The 20,799-nt window shown below is 37.4% G+C and overlaps 1 protein-coding gene across 3 annotated transcripts in view; it reads right to left on the bottom strand.

The window, feature by feature from the left end:
- LOC150106326 (histone RNA hairpin-binding protein-like) overlaps window positions 1-20,799 on the bottom strand; it is a 158,722-nt gene that overhangs the window by 111,218 nt on the left and 26,705 nt on the right. For 2 of the 3 annotated variants that reach the window (XM_090392367.1, XM_090392365.1), the window contains exon 3: window positions 3,982-4,026. The exons of the other annotated variant lie outside the window; for it this stretch is intronic. In XM_090392367.1, coding sequence (XP_090248493.1) covers window positions 3,982-4,026 — 45 coding nt within the window. The remainder of the gene's footprint in view (window positions 1-3,981; window positions 4,027-20,799) is intronic. 3 annotated transcript variants of the gene reach the window in all.

The raw sequence follows: 20,799 nt of genomic DNA, 5'->3' as shown, positions 1-20,799 counted from the left end.
TTAGCTCTGCTAATGCATTCCTGGATGCTGACAATGTCAAGTTCTTTCCTAATATCCTCATTTTTAATATGATATTGCCATTGATGCCACCTGTTCACGCCTCTAATCTTTCTCAGGACTCTCATATCGGCGGTCTCTAGTCTTTGGTCAAGTGTTTTACTTCTGACCCAGCTCTCAGATCCATAAGTTAAAACTGGTTTGAAAACTGTCTTGTATACAGCTAATTTAGTGTTCCGACTAATTTCTCTCCTATTCCATATGAATTTATTCAATTGAGTTCCCACCATACCAGCTTTGCTGATTCTGTTGTCTATTTCTATATTTAATTTACCATCTTCAGTAAAAATCGTGCCTAAGTAACTGAAATGTTTTACTTGTTCCACGGGTTCTGCATTCACAACACAGTTGACATTTTCAATGATTCTGCCTATTTTCATTGTCTTTGTCTTTTTATTGCTGACCTTCATACCATATCTATTACAACAGCTATTCTATTTAGTCAGAGAATCTTGCAGACTTTTAGCGGATTTATTTAGAAGTATAACATCATCCGCATAAAGCAAAGAGCTGACATTAACATCTCCAATTTTGATATCAGGTTTAATACCACTTTCCTTCATAATGTGATCCATATAGATAAATAATGAATAACAGAGGGGATAATGTACATCCTTGTCTCACACCAGATTTAATATTAAACCATCTTCCTGTACTTCCTTCAATTCTAACTGCTGACTTACAACTCAAATAAAGACTAAGTATTGCTTGATATAATGCCCCATTGGCACCATATAACTGCAGCGTATTGAATAGCTTCTCTCTTGGCACCTTGTCATATGCCTTTTCCAAATCGACAAAACTTAAATACAGATCTTTGTTATATTCCCATGCTTTCTCGACTATTTGTCGTAAAGTGAAGATCTGATCCTGACAGCCTGTATTTGGCCTGAATCCAGCTTGTTCTTCACCAAGCTTTTCTTCCACAATTCTTCTCAACCGTTTCTCAAGTATACTTGCATAGATCTTGCCAGGAACACTCAGTAGGGAAATACCTCTGTAATTCTCACATTCAGTTTTATTTACCTTTTTATATATGGGTACTATGAGAGTTCTACTCCAATCATCGGGAATTCGTCCCTCAGTCCAGGCTTTCTGAACTATGCAGTGCAGCCACTTTAAGACTTTTATACCACCATACTTCAGCATTTCTGGTCGAATATCATCTACTCCTGCTGCCTTTCCACATTTCAAGCCTTTGATGGCTTTTTCTACTTCAAGTATGGATATGTATTCCTGACTGCATGCCTGGTCAGTGTTTTTCATCACTGTGCTGTCATCACTGCTTGTTTCATTCAGCAGTTTTTCAAAATAATTACTCCATACTTCAAGGATATCTTTTTCTCCTGTTTTCATGTCACATTTATCATCTCTAACTCCTTTTACAGCACTCTTTCCTCCATTCCTAAGCTTCTTCAACAACCTCCAGAATATTTTGCCACCTTCTTGATATTTATTTTCTATATTCTTGCCAAAGTCCTCCCATGACTTTTGTTTAGCTAGTTTTACACACTGTTTAACTTTCTTACATTTGTCTCTATATTCTGTAACAGTAAAAGCTGACTTATTTGCCAGGAACTTTTGATATGCTTTCTTCTTTTTCTTCACTGCCTCTTTAACTTCCTGTGTCCACCAGGGAGTTCTGATTTTTTTATCCTTGCACACAACCTCACCACATGCCTCTCTGGCAGAATCAATCAATGTTTTCTTCAGTTTGCCACTGAATTTCCAAGGTTTGATTCCTGTTCTCAAACTCTTTCATTTTCTTTTCAATAATATTTCTGTATTTTAGTCTACAGTTCACATCTGAGAGCTGCTCAACTTTTATTCGCTTTAAAACTTTCTTACATGTTATTCTTTTCAATATGAAATTCAATTTTATCCTGCTCAAGACTAAATAGTGATCGCTTCCAATTTCAAATCCTCTGTACACTCTGGTGTCCTGCACCAGGGAGAAAACATCACTATCAACAATAACATAGTCAATGAGACTTTTCTTATTCCTAGCCTCTTCTCTCCATGTGAATTTGTGCACATTTTTATGTTGGAACATGGTGTTAGTAATAACCAGTCCATGTCCTGAGCAGAAATCCAACAGATATTTGCCATTATTATTAGCTTTGCACTTTTCTCAAAATTTTCCCAAAATATTTCTGTATGTCTCACAATCATTTCCTACTCTGCTATTTAGATCCCCAACAAGGACCAACTTTTCCTTTTTCTAAAGCCTCAAAAAATTCCTCCACTTCTACCTTAGTAGAACCTTCTGTGGGACCATAGGCACAAATAAGTCTCATTGTCCAGTTCCCCATTCTCATATTTGCCCACATTACTCTACTTGAGACTGACTGCCATTCAAGAAGATTAGCCTCGTATTTTGTGTTGAATACTATGGCTACTCCTTCTTTTCCTTGATTGTCATTGCCTGAATATAACATTTTGTATTTATTGCTCAGAAAGATCTCACCAGTTTTGGTCTTTTTTGTTTCAGTCACCCCTATTATGTCGATCTGGTACTTATCTAATTCCTCAGCTAGCTCCATTTCTTTGCCATTCAGGCTTCTTACGTTGATAGTACCGATCTTTAACTCTGGTGATGTTGAGTTGGGGTTTGTTTTCAGATTTGTTCCAGTAGCTGACTTTTCGCTGTTCGCCCTGGTTCCCTGGCGAAAACAACGGGGGCCTTGTTTAACCGGGCGACGCCCCAGCCGGCATGAAATTTTGTCATGTTGTACCATCATTTTTTATTTTGGTTTAACCAATAAGAATACAATTTGGTCGGCTAAATCCCAAATTGCCAGCCCATCCTCGTTCGTTCAGTATCAAAGTAGATACCCAACAGCGTGCACCACGAGAAGGTGAGGATTGGACATTAGGTCAGAAGCCCTGGTCGGTTCTCCACATTCCTTTAAAGGCTATGTAGAGGTCTCCTCTCAGTTATACAGCTTTGACCCTTAAGCACCCCTTGCATGTTTCTACACATTGATAATGTACTGTTATTTCTGGTACGAAATATCTGCACTTCCATTAAAGTTTATTACTGCAGTTATCATATAATTCTAGCGTTTAACTGCAGTTTTGTGGCAAAACTATTACCTCTATTGAGCAGTTATCTGTGAGAGAGCAAAAGCAGGCAGTACCTGAAAAGGGCACAGGAGTCTTGGTATGAGCAAGACTTCTGCTAGGTTTTAGATTCAGAACAAAATATAGAATGAGCAGAAACATGTTGCAATTTTCTAGCACTCCTGGAGTGTCGCCATGTGTCAATATAAAGACAAAAAACACAATAACAGGAATGGCAGTGATGGGAGAACAAATTTTCCAAGAAATGAAAATGCAATTTGTCCTTTTATTGGGACTGCCTGATTAATGGGCAAGCAATTAATTCTCAGTATTTTTATATCTTTATATGAAGATGTAAAGAGGTTAATAATATTTAGAATTATTTACATCTTTATATGAAGTGCTAGATAAATTACGGCCTGAGAAAGCTACATTTCTAACCTTTGCTTCAGTAAACGGTCATGCTGTTTGCATTATCATGCAAGCAGAAAATGCTGCTGCTGCATTACACTTATTCAGCAATAAATGTCCTAAGTGATTGCCATCTGTTCAGGGAATTGAAAAAACTATAATTTAAAAAAATACAAATGATATAAAGTAGGCTATCAAAAAAGTCAAATAAATGTACACACATACATTTTACAGAGAATAATTAAAAAAAAAAAAAAAAAAAGGCATTGAAAGGTGTCTATATTTGTACAGTATGTATAAAAACTGGACAGTAATACTGAAGAATAAAGCATTATACACCTCTTCACCCCACCACAGAACTTTATAAATATACATCCCGCTGTACATTTTCATGGGTAGAAATGAGAAGTATATTAAGTTATTTATACATTGCTTCCGAGTCACACTCACCTGCTTTCTAGTCTTCTCTCTTTCATGACCTGCATCTTAGGTTTTCTAAAAAATAAATAAATAAATAGCAAACGGCCATACATACAAATTACATACAAATATATACCTCATTAAGTAATTTATTAATTAACTGGCTGAGCAAAATGTCCAAATGCGAAAGATTATTTGAGATGTGAATAAAAAGCTGAAATTCTGTGCTAGAGGTACATTTCAGTATGTAACTACTACTACTTCTGCAGCTTCTCCCACTTAAGTGGGGGGTCACTGTTGATAATGAGTCTCCTCCACACCTTCCTGTCTTGGGCTGTCACCACATCCAAGTTCTTCATCCTCAAGTCCTCTTCTACCAGCTCCCTCCATCTCTTCTTTGGCTGCCCACGCTTCCTTGCACATCCATCTGCATGACCCTTCTTCCCACATATTTGTCCTCCCTCCTCATCACATGACCAAACCATCTCAACCTTGCCTCCTGAATTTTCGCTCCTAAGTTCATAACTTTCACTGTTCCCCTGACATAGTCATTTCTCAGACGATCCTTTCTGGTCACACCGCACATCCACCTAAGCATTCTCATCTCTGCTACTTCCATCCTGTTGATGTTATTTTTCCTAAGGGCCACAGTTTCTATAGCATATGTCATAGCTGGCCTCACTACTGTCCTATAGATTTTGCCTTTCAGATTGATCGGCACCCTCTTAACACATAACACTCCAGCCATCCCCCCTCCAGTTCCTCCAACCCGGTTGTATTCTGCATCCCACTTCCTTCTCAGCTCCTCCATCCTCTTCCACTGTTGAACCTAAGTATCTAAAGTCTCTCACCTTCCTGATGACATTTCCTTCCAGCTCCAGATCTGTCTCCTGTCCGCTGCCCACTGTGCAACACATATACTCTGTCTTACTTCTGCTCAGCCTCATACCTCTCTCTTCCAGTACTTTTCTCCATCTTTCCAGTTTAGTTCCCTCTTCTTCTCTTGAATTTGCACACAGCAAGATGTCATCGGCATACAACATTGTCCAAGGAGCATCTTCTCTCACCTCCTCTGTTACCACCTCCATCACAATATTAAACAGAAACGGACTTAATGCTGACCCTTGATGCAAGCCAACTGTTACTTGAAAACTTTCTGTCTGTCCCAGACAGGTCCAAACACTTGTCTTCACATTTCTGTACATTTCCCGCACCAACCTGATATATTTCTCTGGAACCTTCTTCTCCCTCAGACACCTCCAGACTTCTTTCCTTGGCACTCTATCGTATGCTTTCTCCAGATCAATAAATGCCAGATGTAAGATGTAGCTCCCTTTGTTTCTCTCAATACTTTTCCATCATCTGCCGTAACCCAAAGATAGCATCTGTTGTTGATCTACCAGGCATGAAGCCAAATTGTTCCTTTGCAATCTCCACCTCCTTCCTCAATCTACCATCAAGAACCCTTTCTAGGATTTTCATTGTGTGGGACATCAACTTTATTCCTCTGTAATTTTTACAGTCTTGTGCATTCCCTTTACCCTTGTAGATGGGGACAAGAGTACTCTTCCTCCATCCTTCGGGTATATTTTCCTGTTGGCAAACTTTCATGAACAGGTCCCACAGTAGGTCAATTCCCTCTACCCTCAGTGCCTGTCATGCCTCCACTGGAATTATGTCGGGGCCCACCGATTTTTCATTCCTCATCCTCTTCATGGCCTCCGTCACTTCCACTCTACTGATGTTCTGCACCATTCCCTCAGAAGGCTGCCCATCTTCTCTGTGAGTCCTTGCATTTTCCTCATTCAAAAGTCCCTCAAAGTATATTTTCCATCTGTTTCTTATGTCCACATACCTCCATAATACTCTTCCTTCAGCATCTTTGATCTGCCTCACATGTAAGATGTCCTTTGCTGCTTTATTTCTACATTTCGCTAGTTGGTAAATTTTTCTCTGTCCTTCCTTTGTTTCTAATTGATCATACAGATCTTGATATGCCATGGCCTTCGCCTGTGCCACAACTCTCTTGGCTTCTTGCTTTCTCTCTCTGTCCTCTTCCACTCTTGACTCATCCCACTTCTGCTTTGCCTTCCTCTTAGCTGTCACTGCCACTTGCACATTATTATTCCACCACCAACCTTCTGCTCTCTAATCTTTCCAGATGTCTCGCCAAGCACCTCGATTGCACAGCTCAGGATTACTTTTGAATTATGTTTCCACCAATTTTGTGCACTTTCCAGTCCATCCGAAATCCTCTCTAACACCCTCTCCTAAAACGATTCCTCACACTCTCCTCTTTTAAGCGAAACCACTTAATTGTCATCATCCCATGGCATCCAGAGGTTCTTATCTTCGATCTTATTTTAAAGTCTGCGCACAGCAGTCGGTGTTGCTGTGCTACTTGATCTGTTGGAATTACTTTACAATTTGTCACAACCTTAAGATGTTTTCTTTTAGTCAAAATGTAGTCAATTTGTGAATTGTTGTTATCACTCCTAAATGTTATCAAATGTTCTTCCCTCTTGTAAAAAAATGAGTTCACAATTGCACAAGTCCACAACCCTCTCTCTCTCCTTCCTGGTTCATCATTCCCACTCCGTGGCCACCATACACCCTTTCACAGTCTCTATTCTGTCTCCTATGTGTCCATTCAAGTCTCCTCCGACAATCACCATCTCCTTTTCTTCCGGTTCCCACATTTCTTCATCTAACATGTTCCAGAACTCATCTTTCTCCTCTGCTGTACAACCAACTTGCGGGGCATATACACATAATACGACCACCCGCTCTTCTCCAAGACCCAATTTCATTCACATGATCCTGTCGTTCCTTCTACCCACTTCTAGTACTTCGCCCTTCATTCTGCCACACACCACAATTCCTACACCATTTCTTCCCTCGTTATTCGCTCCAGAGTAGAACAATTTCTATCCATCTCCCAGTTCCTTTGACTTCCCCCCCCCCTTCCACCTTGTCTCCTGCACACATAAAATGTCCAACTTCCTCTTCCTCATCATGTCTGCCACCTCTCTTCCCCTTCCAGTCATGCTTCCAACATTCAGTGTTCCCACTCGCAACATCCTCTCCACCTGCTGGGCTCGCATCTTTAACCGCACCCACCCTTGATGCGGTAGCCCTCGTCCACTTCTCGCAGCTGTAGGGCAATGTGACTGTGCATCGCTTAAGGAGTAAGCCCTAGCCCTTATATCATTTTCTCTTTAACTCATATCATAGTTTCAGTATGTAACTGGAAGGTAAAAAATACCTCCCAACCTCTCCAAAGTCCCAGATAATGGGATGTGACATTGATTATGCAGGACAAAGCCAAATATGATATCTAAAATAGGAATTCCTACATCAATTCTGCCCTCTTTCACTTGATAATGATAGAGCCATAAAGATTCAATTCAAGGGTAACACGAGTAAAGCAGTTCTGTAGGATAGCTATTAAACAGTACACAGACTGAATGTGATAGTAACACATCAGACTTCTCAATTTGTTTTGCTGTCACTTATATTGACAGGTTATGCCTGAGAAGAGAGGTCAAGTAGTGTTGTATGTGGGTGGTCCTGTCAAACTTATATAATGGAGAATAGATCATCCATTCGAATCTCCTTCTTGTTGCAAGTCTTGACTAACTATTAACATAAAAAGAAAAACAAAGAGTTAATATGATAAAAAAACCAAATCGCTGTCAAAAGTCTGACCAAAAATGCATTACTACATACAGAAGACCTGACCTCCTCGCTTTGAACGAAAATCACAAATAGTAGTAGTTACAACAACCATAGTATATCTTAATCTCCATATTAATTTACTCTGTATGTTTCCTTCTATTACAAAAGTGACAATGGTACAACTTGATATCCCCATGTGAGAGAATGTCAATTCTCAAACTCTCTGTTCATGTGACATTATATGATTTAAGATCTGTCTACTCCATTAACGTTCCTCTACTACTAATTCTGAAAATCACTGTAGTCCATCTATCCAAACAGTCAAGTGATCTTTGTTGGTAACTTTAAGATCCACAACTAAAATTAGCCTCCTTTTTTTCCCTAACAACCAAGCTATAAGAGATGCAGAGATATTTGTTGTAACCAATGATCTAATGCAAATCATCCGTCTACTAGTCAGAATATCAAACAACATTTTTCCACCAATCAGTATGGATGATAGCTTTGCTGGGCATGCGCTTCTCATAGTAATTATTGAAACAGGGAGCCAACACTTCCACCATTTGAGCACAGATCAGCGAAACTGTTTTCACAGGCTGGCCGCCATATAGTACAAAGAACAAAAACTGTTAGCAACACTTTCAGAGGCTTCCCAATCAACTGGTAAATAATACTGCTGCATACTCTACCAGATTGTGCATGAAAGGGGTCCCAAGTAAGAGAGCTTGCAGAAAGCACTGCCCAGACCACATTTTGAATGGGGTAAAAGCACTCCCTGTGTGAGGTATGCCTATAAATCATTCACCCTACTGTGATGCCCCTAATTTATACTACTCAAAACAATTAGGGGATATTTCGGTTTTCTTTTAAATTATAAAAATAATTTACAAATGTAACACATTTATTTTAAAATATTCTTAATATACAACAGTGTAGAACATGCAACTGCATACAAAATCATGTTAAGACTTGTCGAAATGTGTCTTAGCCATATCAGCATGTGGGGGAGTATAAAAACATGGCTTGTTGTGCTCACTTCCACAGTGCATAATTATCACTTCAATTATAAACTTGTGTCACCCACCACCATTATTTTGTAAAAATGGCAGAGCAACATGATATCCAGGAATCCATGGCTTGGAGAGCCAATGGTCTATTAGAAGCTGGACAAACACAGTCAGTTGTCGCTAAAGCATATCATGTATCTCAAAGCATAATTTTGTAACTTTGGAGTCGCTTTCTGGAGATAGGAAATGTTCGAAATCGTCTTCATGCCATAGGTTTATATGCTCAAAGACCAATGGTTTGCATTCCACTTACTGCAAATCATAAAAGAGCTCGAAGAATTTGGGCAGAGAAACACCACAATTGGACAAATGAGGATTGGAGGTGTGTATTTTTAGTGATGAGTCCAGGTTCAGTCTGCAACCAGATAACCAATGTATCTTGATATGGCGTGAAAGTGGAACAAGAAATAATCCACAGTGTGTTCGTGAAAGACCCCAACATCAAGATGGGAGTATGATAGTATGGGCTGAAATAAGTATAGGTGGCTATATTGATCTCCATTTTATTAGAAACGGCCACTTAACAGCCCAAAGGTATCACGATGAGATTTTGGAACCTATGGTTCGTCCATATGCTGCTGCAATTGGCCAAGATTTCATTTTGATGGATGACAATGCTCGTCCACACCATGCAAATTTGTTACAAGAGCGGTTTGAGAAAGAAGGTATTGAACAAATAGACTGCCTGCCTGTTCATCGGATTGTAATCCAATCGAACATGCCTGGGATGCTTTAGGTAGGTACGTTTCTGCTCGACTGGTGCCACCATGATCGCTTCAAGAGCTCGAAATTGCTCTCACAGAAGAGTGAGGAAATATCCTACAAGAACTGTTTGATCATCTTATTCGGTCCATACAATAGAGATGTACTGCTGTTTTGAAGGTCATAAGTCCTATTAAAAATTAGCGTTTTTGACTATTATTGATAAAATTATTTCACGCTAAAATGTATAATTTGTTAAATTTGTAATAACTGTCGATTATTTAAACAATATCTCATCAATTACACCCTATCCATAAGTAAGAAATATTTATTCATGTATAAAGTATCCAATAGTTATAATTATTTGCAAAAATTTATAATTATCCGACTGTTTTCAGCAGTGTATAAACTTTAATATTACAACATGAAAGAGTAAAAAATAGTGTTACTGCAGTAAAAATCTTCTATGTTGTTTTTCATCCATGAAAAACAACATAACATTTCAAAAGGTATGAGAAATATTAAAAGGAAAGAAATCCAACAAAACTCCATGTACAAAAAATACTCTAGGCAAGTTATGTGCACCATTGCACATAGCTTGCCTAGGCATGTCATTCAAGACTATAGTTCATCTAAACATCCCACAGTACATTATGCATAATTGATTCCATAAAAATAGTAGAAACACACTTCTGATAGGTCTGATATCCATTTAACAGAACCTCTCCAAATACATAGCTAATATTAGCTCTCCTCTTGGTAAATGGTTTGTAAGCCTTTTAGGCAATAACAATGTTACCAATAGGGATTTTATTTCTCTTTTCTGTGGTTAAATAAATTACTGGTTTCACTCCTGAGATTCTAAGCACTTGTTCTGATTTAATAAATCATCATCATCAAATTCCTGCCATGTACCCTCAAATTAATCCCTAATCTCTCACCAAGGCTGTAAGAAAAACTTTTGACCTATCTCTCCCCCCCCCCCCCCCCAATGGAACAAAGGCAACATCACCTAAGAATATGGCAGGCCTTATGGCCTAAGTCATTTCCTCCAACTCTTGTTTAGATGACCAAGGCAAATTTCCTCCTACTGTTCTACAAACCATCTTCAATATGCCTGCTATGATCTTTCATCAGAAGAATATCAGAAAGTACTCAATAGACAACACAAGTAAGCAAAGATGGTAACCCTACAGTCACGTTAAGAGTTTGTGCTCCAGAATTAACGTCCAACCTGTATTACTTTTACAAGCATTCCCACTCACCGACACCTATCCAAAAGCATGGAAGCAAGCTTTTATCCAGCCTGTTACCAAAATCAAGATACAGTCATCCCATTGTCTGTACCTCAATGCTCTCAAAAGTGTGGAGGTCATCAACAAGCAGCTTCATCACTGCCTCTGGTTAATTAATACTCAATAATATTGATTCTGCCAGTTTCATTCTAGAGTAGATCTTGATAAACTTACAAACTTTAGGACACAGGGCATGGAAAGATTGAGAATCACATATGGTTGCTCTTGATATTCATCACCACACTAGTCATGTACAAAAAGGGTAACTGCTGATAAACATCCATATACAGTTCAGTTCCAAGCTCACTAAACCAACTTCTCATTGTCTTCCTTCATTCCACATATCTCTGTTCTTTGGAACAGTATTCCCCATACCGTTTTCATAATGCATACAGCTTCCAACGCTTCAAGAAATACGTGTGTTGAGGCTTCAAGAAATAAATTAGCAGATTTCGTTCTTCTCTCAAATCACTTGCCCACAAAGTACTCATGTTACAGGTCTTGGGACCTTGTGTGGAGCTGATAAAAATACACCATCTTTTTTTAGTCAGTTCACCTTCCTAGTAAAGGAAGGCCTCATTTTATGTTTCCTCAATTTACGATGGTTGAGATTAATGATCATTTCAAAATCAACAACAAAACAACAAAAAAGTGCAGCATATTGGCAGTTTTCAAAATTGTCATTTGATTTATGTTCTGTGAAACTGAGGGTAGAGATTACAAAATAGTTTGTTTACATTTTGGTCTCCATGAACCACATTGTAAGGGCTGTTAAAGATTTACTATTATTAACATTTAAACAATATATTAAAGATGTCATCTAAATGTAGAGCCGATTCAATGTCTTCCTCAGCTAAATAAAAAGAAGAAAATCACTTACCATTGAGGAGAAAATGGAAGTGATTCGATGCATTGAATCAAATGTGTGAAAAGCATTAAAGTTAATGCTTTCTACAGTTAAAATATGATACAATGTTAATACAAAAGAGTCAAAGAACATCATTCAAGTAAAAAAAAGTGCTGGGGATTGATGATATGAAAGGGACACGGTCAACTGGGCAACGGAATAAAAGATCAAATATGCAATTCTATTCTGTTGATCTATTACCAGGTAAAAATGAGTTAAAGGAACGGTATAAACAAAAAAATTGAAAAATCTTGCATATAATTAAGTTTATTTTTATTGTGTAGAATTACGAATTGTATTGAAGTTATATTGAAATTTCGGTATAAACATAAAATTGGAAAAATCTCGCTTATAATTAAGTTTATTTTTATTGTCTGAAGAAGTATTTCTGAGCTTCACTGCATAAGGTGTCTTGTTTGGCAATTTATCATTTGGGTGTTTTGTGTCCGGTTATTTAGTTTAATTCGCAAGATATTTTGACTTCCAACAGTAAGCTAGTTGTTTGTATGTTTATTACATCATTTCCGATATTTGTGTCAACATTACAGTTACCATGTGCAAAGAACAAGTTTCAGTAAATAAAAGGTATGTATTAAAAATTTATAATCTTAAACACCCTCTTCAGCTACTCCAGTTCAACCTATGCAGTGGTGGCAGGCCCTGCAGAACCAACACATCATAGTACGTATGGCACAGCCGACATACATGACATTGCTATCCTACAAAATATTAAGCTACAGTATAGCCTAGACTCTTTAAACGAGCTGACATCTGATCACAATCCAATCCTGCTCCAGCTGGGAAAACAAGAACAACCGCTGTCTCACCCCCACTCCTTCATCTCATGGAAAAAACTACCAGAAGTACTATCGGAACACATTGGACCTATCCCTCACATCAGATCCATAAAAGAAATTATAAATGCTGTCAAAAGCCTGACTCAGCAAATCAACACAGCCATAAAGGTTGTCACCTCTACCAAAACCACTTTTAAGCCAAACCAACTACCTGAAGACATCATGGATTTAATTAGGGACAAAATCAAAGCAAGGAAAAAGTACCACCACATCTGATCACAATCCAATCCTGCTCCAGCTGGGAAAACAAGAACAACCGCTGTCTCACCCCCACTCCTTCATCTCATGGAAAAAACTACCAGAAGTACTATCGGAACACATTGGACCTATCCCTCACATCAGATCCATAAAAGAAATTATAAATGCTGTCAAAAGCCTGACTCAGCAAATCAACACAGCCATAAAGGTTGTCACCTCTACCAAAACCACTTTTAAGCCAAACCAACTACCTGAAGACATCATGGATTTAATTAGGGACAAAATCAAAGCAAGGAAAAAGTACCACCACACCCGTGCACTTCATGACAAAAAGATCCTCAACAAACTGAACAATGAAGTTAGAGGAGCAATTAAAGCTCACAGGAATGAAACATGGGAAGCCAAACTAGCCTCTATATCACCCGGCAAACACTCCGTCTGGAACATATTAAGAAGCCTCAGAAACAAAAACAAATCTCTTCCCTCGCTCAAGTCAGACAGGGTCCTAGTACACACGGACGCAGAAAAAGCTGAAGAGATAGCAAAGAACCTAGAAAAACAGTGTAGCCCTACATACGATGACTTGGACATCAAGCATGTCTATAAAATCCACCTCCATGTCAGACATGCCACCAACACCTGCAACAACAAGCCTGCAAACACCTCAACAGCGGAAATCTATGAAGTTCTAATGAAGCTAAAGAATAAAAAAGCCCCTCGCCCAGATGATGGCATAACAAATAGAATAATTAAACTGCTGCCCCGAAGAGCTGTCATACATCTCACCACCATAATCAATGCCATGTTCCGATTTAACTATTTCCCCAGCTATTGGAAAGTCGCAGATGTGGTCTCCCAATGCATAATCCAGGTAAAGATCCACACCTGCCTGAAAGCTATTGACCCATCAGCCTAATATCAAACTTAGGCAAAATTGCCGAAAAAATCATCCTCTCCAAACTCCAAGCCTCAGTAAACGAGTTAAATATCTTTCCAAAGGAACAATTTGGCTTTCGACAACATCACAGTACTACTCAACAGATTCATAGGATAATTGAGTACATTACCACTGGCTACAATTGGCACCAGCACATTGGAGCAGTTTTCCACAACATAGCAAAAGCTTTTGATAAGATATGGCACTTCGGATTACTACACAAACTCATCTCAGCAGGCATACCATCAAGAATCGTCCACCTAATTAAATCTTACCTCCAGGACAGACACATACAAGTCAAAATAAACGGAACAGTTTCAAGTCAGTGATGGATCTCTGCGGGAGTTCCCCCAAGGTTCCCTGCTGGCACTGATCTTATTCTTGATATATATGGCAGACATCCTACACAACCCAATGTCATCCATCTTAGTACTCTATGTGGATGACACAGCAGTACTTGCCAGATCTCTACAACCACATCTTGTTACTAAAAAACTGCAAGAAAACCTACTAAAACTAGAACAATGGTTCTCCAAATGGAGATTACGAGTGAATCCGACCAAAAGAGTATAGCAATACTTTTCACCAGAAGATTGGCAACTCCCAAGGGGGACCTTTATCTATTCAACACCAAAATTCCCCGGCAAACAGAAACAAAGTATCTTTGGGTAATTCTAGACAAAAGATTAATGTTCAACCCACACATCAAAGCCTTATGCGCTAAAGCATCTAAAACCATCGCACAACTTTACCCTCTAATAAATAGAAAAAGCAAGCTAAATACCAGAATCAAAGTACTCCTCTACCTGCTGACGATCTTCCCCATAATAACATATGCATCTCCAGCCTGGAGCCACACATCCAACACCAACATCCTCAGGCTGCAGAATAAGTGTTTGCGCATGACCATGGATGCACCGTGGTTTGTGAGAAAAGTCCAACTGCATAGAGATACAAACATCCCTTACATCTACTCCTTCCTACAAACTACAGCAGAAAAATTCTTCTCAAAGATCTCTACATACCCCAACGATCTAGTTAAACAGGCAGCAAACTATGATGAAACTGACCTCTTCAAATACAAACCATTTTAAAATACTGAAGATAATTATCTCCAAACGACAAAGCTGTAATTATCTTCAACTATTAGAAGATAATTTCTCCTATGTCATTTGAGATATGAAATATATAGCCACTCTACACTAGTGCCCAAAATTGTGGAAACTTTTTGGAAAAAGTGTGTTTCTGAGGTTTGATGGCTCATAACACCACTTTTTTTGGAGTAATACCATAAAATTATATATCAATGGAAAGATAATTTAATCAAGAATGTAATGCAATAACTTTTATGAAGGATTTTTTTATTAGAACAGCAGTTATAAAGAAGAAAAGTAAAACACATAGAAAAAATGAGATATACAAAAATTCTCACAACGTGAGTTAATACTTAGTTGGGTAACCTTTAGCGTTAATTACGGGCCTTACATCGACTTCCCATGGAGTGAACCAAGTTTTTTAATTCTGCAGCTGTTATAATGTGAAACCAAGATTGAATTATTTCTTCTATTAATTGAGTTTTATTGGTGGGTTGCTTCTGACTAACAAGTTTCTTTAGTCAGCTCCATAGATTTTCGATTGGGTTAAGGTCTGAGCTATTCCCAGGCCATTCCGCAGTGGAATATGATTATCTCGAAACCACGTTTTGCACACAGCAGCAACATGACATGGAGCTGAATCCTATTGAAATGTAAATGCTTCATTATCTTGGAAAAGATCACGTGCGGAAGGCTTCAGTTTGGGCTCAAGTATTTCATTTATGTATTTTGGGGCATTTATATTCCAATTAATCACGCAAATTCTGCCCACACCTTTTGTGTCATACAATCCCAGATCATAACACTAAGTGGTTGTTTCACAGTAGGTGTAATGCAATCAGGATGCAAATCTTCTCAGATCCTTCTCCTTACATATTTTATGCCATCACTACCAAACACAGTAGGTGTAATGCAATCAGGATGCAAATCTTCTCAGATTCTTCTCCTTACATATTTTATGCCATCACTACCAAACAGGGAGATTTTGGTATCATCACTCCAAATAACACTGTCCCATTGTTCCGCTGCCCAGTTAACATGGGTTTTAGCCCAGTTTAATCTTTTCAACCTTTGTTTGTGAGAGATAAAAATGGTTTTTTTTGTGGAATTCTAGCATTTAGACCAAATTCCTGCAGTCTGCGCCGAACAGTCCTTGCACTCAACTTCGCATTGTATTGCGCCATTTCATCTTGTATACACCCAGATGATTTTCTTCTGTCATGAAAGCACAGTCTCTCAATTCTTCTATCATCATTTGCTGTTGTGCACCTTTTCCTGCCTTTACCAGTCTGGTTTTGTAGTGACTGATTCTGCGTATACCTCTTCAAAAATTTAGAAATGCCGCCTTTGGTTAAGTTTCCACCAATTTTTCTTCTAATTTCTTCATAACTGGAGCCTTGTTCACTTAATAGTACTATTTTACATCGCTTTCTGGATGATCAGTCAACTCTTTGCAGCATTTCTTTAATTTTATTATGTTTCACAAGTTCACTAAACGAAAGAACACAAAAAAAAACCAACCAACTTGAGAGCAATCACATAACACACTGACAAATGTCCTCCTCTAAGCTCCAATACATGACATCAATAGCTGAATCCTACTGTGACCTTATTGGCTCATTGCCAAAACAAGATGACACCTGATTGGCTACATTCAAATGAAGGAAAGCTAATTCATATCAACCTAAGCGGGTTGTACTCTTTTCTGGTTATTTGGCTATAACTTTTCATAGAATACAGATAATTGAACAAACTTTGTTGCATTACATTCTTGATTATATTATCTTTCCATTGATATATAATTTTATGGTATTACACCAAAAAAAAAAGTGGGCCATTTGACCAATAGTGTACATCCAAGCAATTCTCCTTACTTAGTCATTCACTTATGGTCTTGTGCTACAGAAATGTTTGGAGAAATTTGTCCTTGACATTTTCAAGTCAACTGAAAATGTCTGGCATTGAAGCCTCTCTGTATATATGAAAACTGTAATCCTAATTACATTCTATGTAATTAGGATTACAGTTTTCAATCTGGTTATTCAGTGCATATCAAAAAGGACAGCTTTCTTTCTCTCTTCAGTTTCCCTACCAACACAACAGTGTCTTGTGGTTCAGTTCTATAACATGTTCTCTTTTTTTCCTATACATAAATGTCCTTTTTCTCACTAACTTCAAACCATTAACAGAGCTTTGTCCGATGACAGTAAGCTTGAGTGTTCCTATGAAATAAATAATTATTAACTACAGAACAGTTTATGTCAAAAGTTTTATTTACCATAAAATTTTCACACTAGTATCTAGAGCATCTTCAGTATGACTTTTACATTAAATAAGTAGAATAGTTGTAGTTTTTTCTCTTCGCTGCTAATTAAATTAAACTTATCAAAAGTTATATTATTGTTTTATACTTAATCTAAATGTGGACAAATCAAAGTTTGTGTGTTAAGTATCTTCACAACTAACTACTTGTATACAGACTGATGGCTTCACACCAATTGCCTTATCTCATAATGCAAAACACACACATCTTTTCATACATGTATAATGCTGAGCATAATGGGAATCGTCACTACCCAGACTGGTTTTGACCATTATAGAGGACTCATCAGTGGAAACTAGATCCAAAAAATAGAAATATATGACTTTTGCATTAATTCACCCTTGGTACCTCATCTAGGTCTGGTTGCTAATGATGAGACCTCAAGGAAGGTCAAAACAAATCGGTCCCGTTATTGACCCTTCCTAAGATACTTATAATTATACATGTCTGTAAGGGTGTGCTTTGCATTATGGATACTAAAGGAATTGATGTGACGCTATCAGTCTCTATATGCAAGTAACTTCGGTGTGAAGATACTTCACGGGCAAACTTTGGTTTGCCTACACTTGAATAAAGGATAAAACAAAAATATCATTTCTTGGCAAGCAGTACATAACGTGACAGAGTGGTATGGTTTAAAATATACTAAGGTCCCAACTGCATAAAACTACGGACTTTGTGGAGAACTATTTTCCATAGGAGAGATAACTTCAGATCATCATTTCTGTTCATATTTGGACACTGAAGTTTCAGTTTTCATACAAAGTTACATGAAAGAGTTGCTTTTCTGAAGGACTTTAATATTTTTTTCCAAAGAATTAAAGATGCCATGTTTGACGAAGATTAAATGTTCTGTTAATGCAAACTGTTCTGGCTCAAGAATTTAATGTGACATGAAACATTACATTAAAATCCCATTGAACAGCTGCCGATCTACACACTTGACCACAGTCAAGATCGAAAAAAGCAGCAACCCTGTTAAAAAAAAGAGACACCTGAAGGGCAATGGAACTAAGCAATATGGCAATTCCTTCACAAATGACCTTAACATAACGAATGGTAGTACAATGGACCAGTGGAAAAAAATCAGTTGTCACAGTCAATAAGATTTTAAAATAAAGGATAAATATTCATTGTTGTTTTATAATTGTGTAGCAATACAATATTTGTCCACTCTATTAAGAGCTTATGAGAATATCATCTTCAGATGCTTTATTACTGCATTACTAAAACACACTACCAATTAGTTCACATACAGGAATCCCACACTTTAAATTAATTTAATTTAAAGCACTATGACAAGTGAAAATGTGTTGACTATTATAATAAGCCAGAAAAAAAAAATGCGACCATATTTATTTAAGAAATCAACTAAATCTAAATAAATACGGTTGTATTAAATTTCCGAACATTTGGGAAACATTAATTATCAGAGATCCCACCTTGCATTCCAGGCCATCAACAATTGCCCATAGAGGGCGCACCACTAAGCTAACCACGTGGGTGACTTTAGAGTCACCCACGTGGTTAGCTTAGTATTGTGTGATATTTGTGTATATGTTACATTATTTTGTAATCATGAAGATGTCTCAGTGACTGAGACGAAATACAGGAAGTATTAAAATCAGTTTTAATCATTTCCAAGTGCTGTATACAATCCATTAAGCCCCCAACATGTCCTCACAGAACTTAAGCCTCAACACACGGAGATTTATGCACATCTGCATAAACTTATAACAATTCACAACATGAAATGGCTTAGTGTAATTACATATTTCAACGTAGATAATAAAAGGACTTTTTAATAGTATTATATGGTATTATTAAAAAAAAATAAAAACAATTATCTTAAAAAGATGAGCCTGAGACCGGATCATATTATTGACATTACATTGTGAAAGGTCGCTTGGCTCCGTTACATACGTTGACCAACTTACTTGTTTTTCCAACTCAATTATTTTTATGATAATTATTTAAATTCATCACTGATTAGGATCAAGCATAAAAAACTTATTGTTTAATACTGACCATATACAAATATTTTAACATTCTTTGCCTATCAGTTTCGCTAGCAAACTGTCTAGCTTTTTCAAGGCGTTGACGGAAAAGCATAAAAAATTATTTTTTATACTTTTTCGTCAATGCCTTGAAAAAGTTAGTTAATTAATTAACTAACTATTAATTATTAATTAATTATTAACACCACAAATTAATATATTTGTAGAATGGCACCTAGTCTTTTGGTGATCCTAAAAAATGTTTGATGATCACTCTGATGTGTGCTTTTAGTATTCAGGCTATTTGATAAGAAATTGACTTGATGAAGGGAATCACTACAGTAGAAATGTGCTGGGAGCTTGGTTCTTCTTGTCTGGGGTTGTCACCATATAGATATTCTTTGATGATGTTCGGAGGGTATCCATTTTGTGATAATGTTTTGGCTATTAGTGAGATTTTAGTCTGTCTATCCTCCTTTTCTGATATAAACTTACGTGCTCTATTTTTCAACATATGGATAATGCTTAGTTTGTAATGTACTCCTGGATATTTGTTCTACAAAGATCCAGGAATATATTACATTCCTTGTTCCTGTGTTCTCGCCTACATCGGACAAACTTCACGGAGTTTGGAGATCAGACAGAGAGAGAGGGAGCATGTTGGTGATGTAAACCACAACAGAAGTATTTCTTCTGGCTTAGCACATCATTTCTGTAAGTCTAACCACACGACAGAGTGGCAAAATAGCTCCATGCCATATTTAGATGACGACTATAGACATCGTTTATTCAAGGAAGCCGCAGTAGTGTTAAAAACTGGCGGAAACCTCAACAGAAACCAGGGTACTATTCTTAACAGTTCATGGAAAAACCTCATCATCTCTCTAAATCCATCTGAACTACAGCTAGCTAGTTCAGATGGATTTAGATGTTGTAAACGCATAGTGTGATTACTATGCGTTTACAACAAACACGCATGTGTGATAACGATTAAGAACAATAAGTCCACTCAGTCTCTGTCACGTGAGCGTGCGACCTTAGCTACTAGTGTTTAGAACGTTTTTAACGTTCCTTTCAATTTGCATTTACTAGTATTTTTTATACTTTCCCGTCAACACCTTGAAAAAGCTAGATAGTTTGCTAGTGAAACTGGTAGGCAAAGAATGTTAAAATATTTGTATATGGTCAGTACATTTGTATATACTTTCAAATGACCAAATATGTTTAATTTGAACAATTGATTAGGATCAATAAATGAAAGGAAATGAAACTATAGTGAAGAGAAAAACTGAATGAAAGGTAAGGAAGGGGCCAGAAAATATTAAAAACACCGGAGAAAAGAGTTCTGTTGTGTCATCAGCTAAAAGCAATCAATGCTTCTCTTCAAGACAAATGGCTCAAGAAATCAAAGTGATATTGTGCTACGAATATGAAGTTTATTCTGAAATGATAAAAAAAATATCCTGGGACTGCTGACAGAAACTTTAAATTACTATAAGATTTTCAAGCTGCTCTCGAAAAATGGATTCTACAATGTCTACACACCTGAAGTGCCTTTTTAATGCAGCATATTATAAAGCTAAATTCAATAAAATATATACTGTCATGAAAAACCCATATTCAGTAGAAGAACAGTACCGACATGGTAGGAATCTAAAGAATTTGTGATTAATTGCTGCTGTGGTTCAACTCAGTTAAGGAAATCAAAGACTCCATTAGTGAATCTTCTAAATGCTTCTTCAGAAGAAGGGATGCTCTAAATCAGCCAAACCAGCTGTCATATCTTCCCTTAA

The sequence above is a fragment of the Typopeltis vanoorti genome, chromosome 5, assembly GCF_054136105.1.
Source record: "Typopeltis vanoorti isolate ZY-2024b chromosome 5, IOZ_Tvanoo_1.0, whole genome shotgun sequence".
Classification (NCBI taxonomy): Eukaryota; Metazoa; Arthropoda; class Arachnida; order Uropygi; family Thelyphonidae; genus Typopeltis; species Typopeltis vanoorti.
Note: the sequence above shows the minus strand (reverse complement) of the source record. Positions and strands in the feature narration are given on the sequence as shown.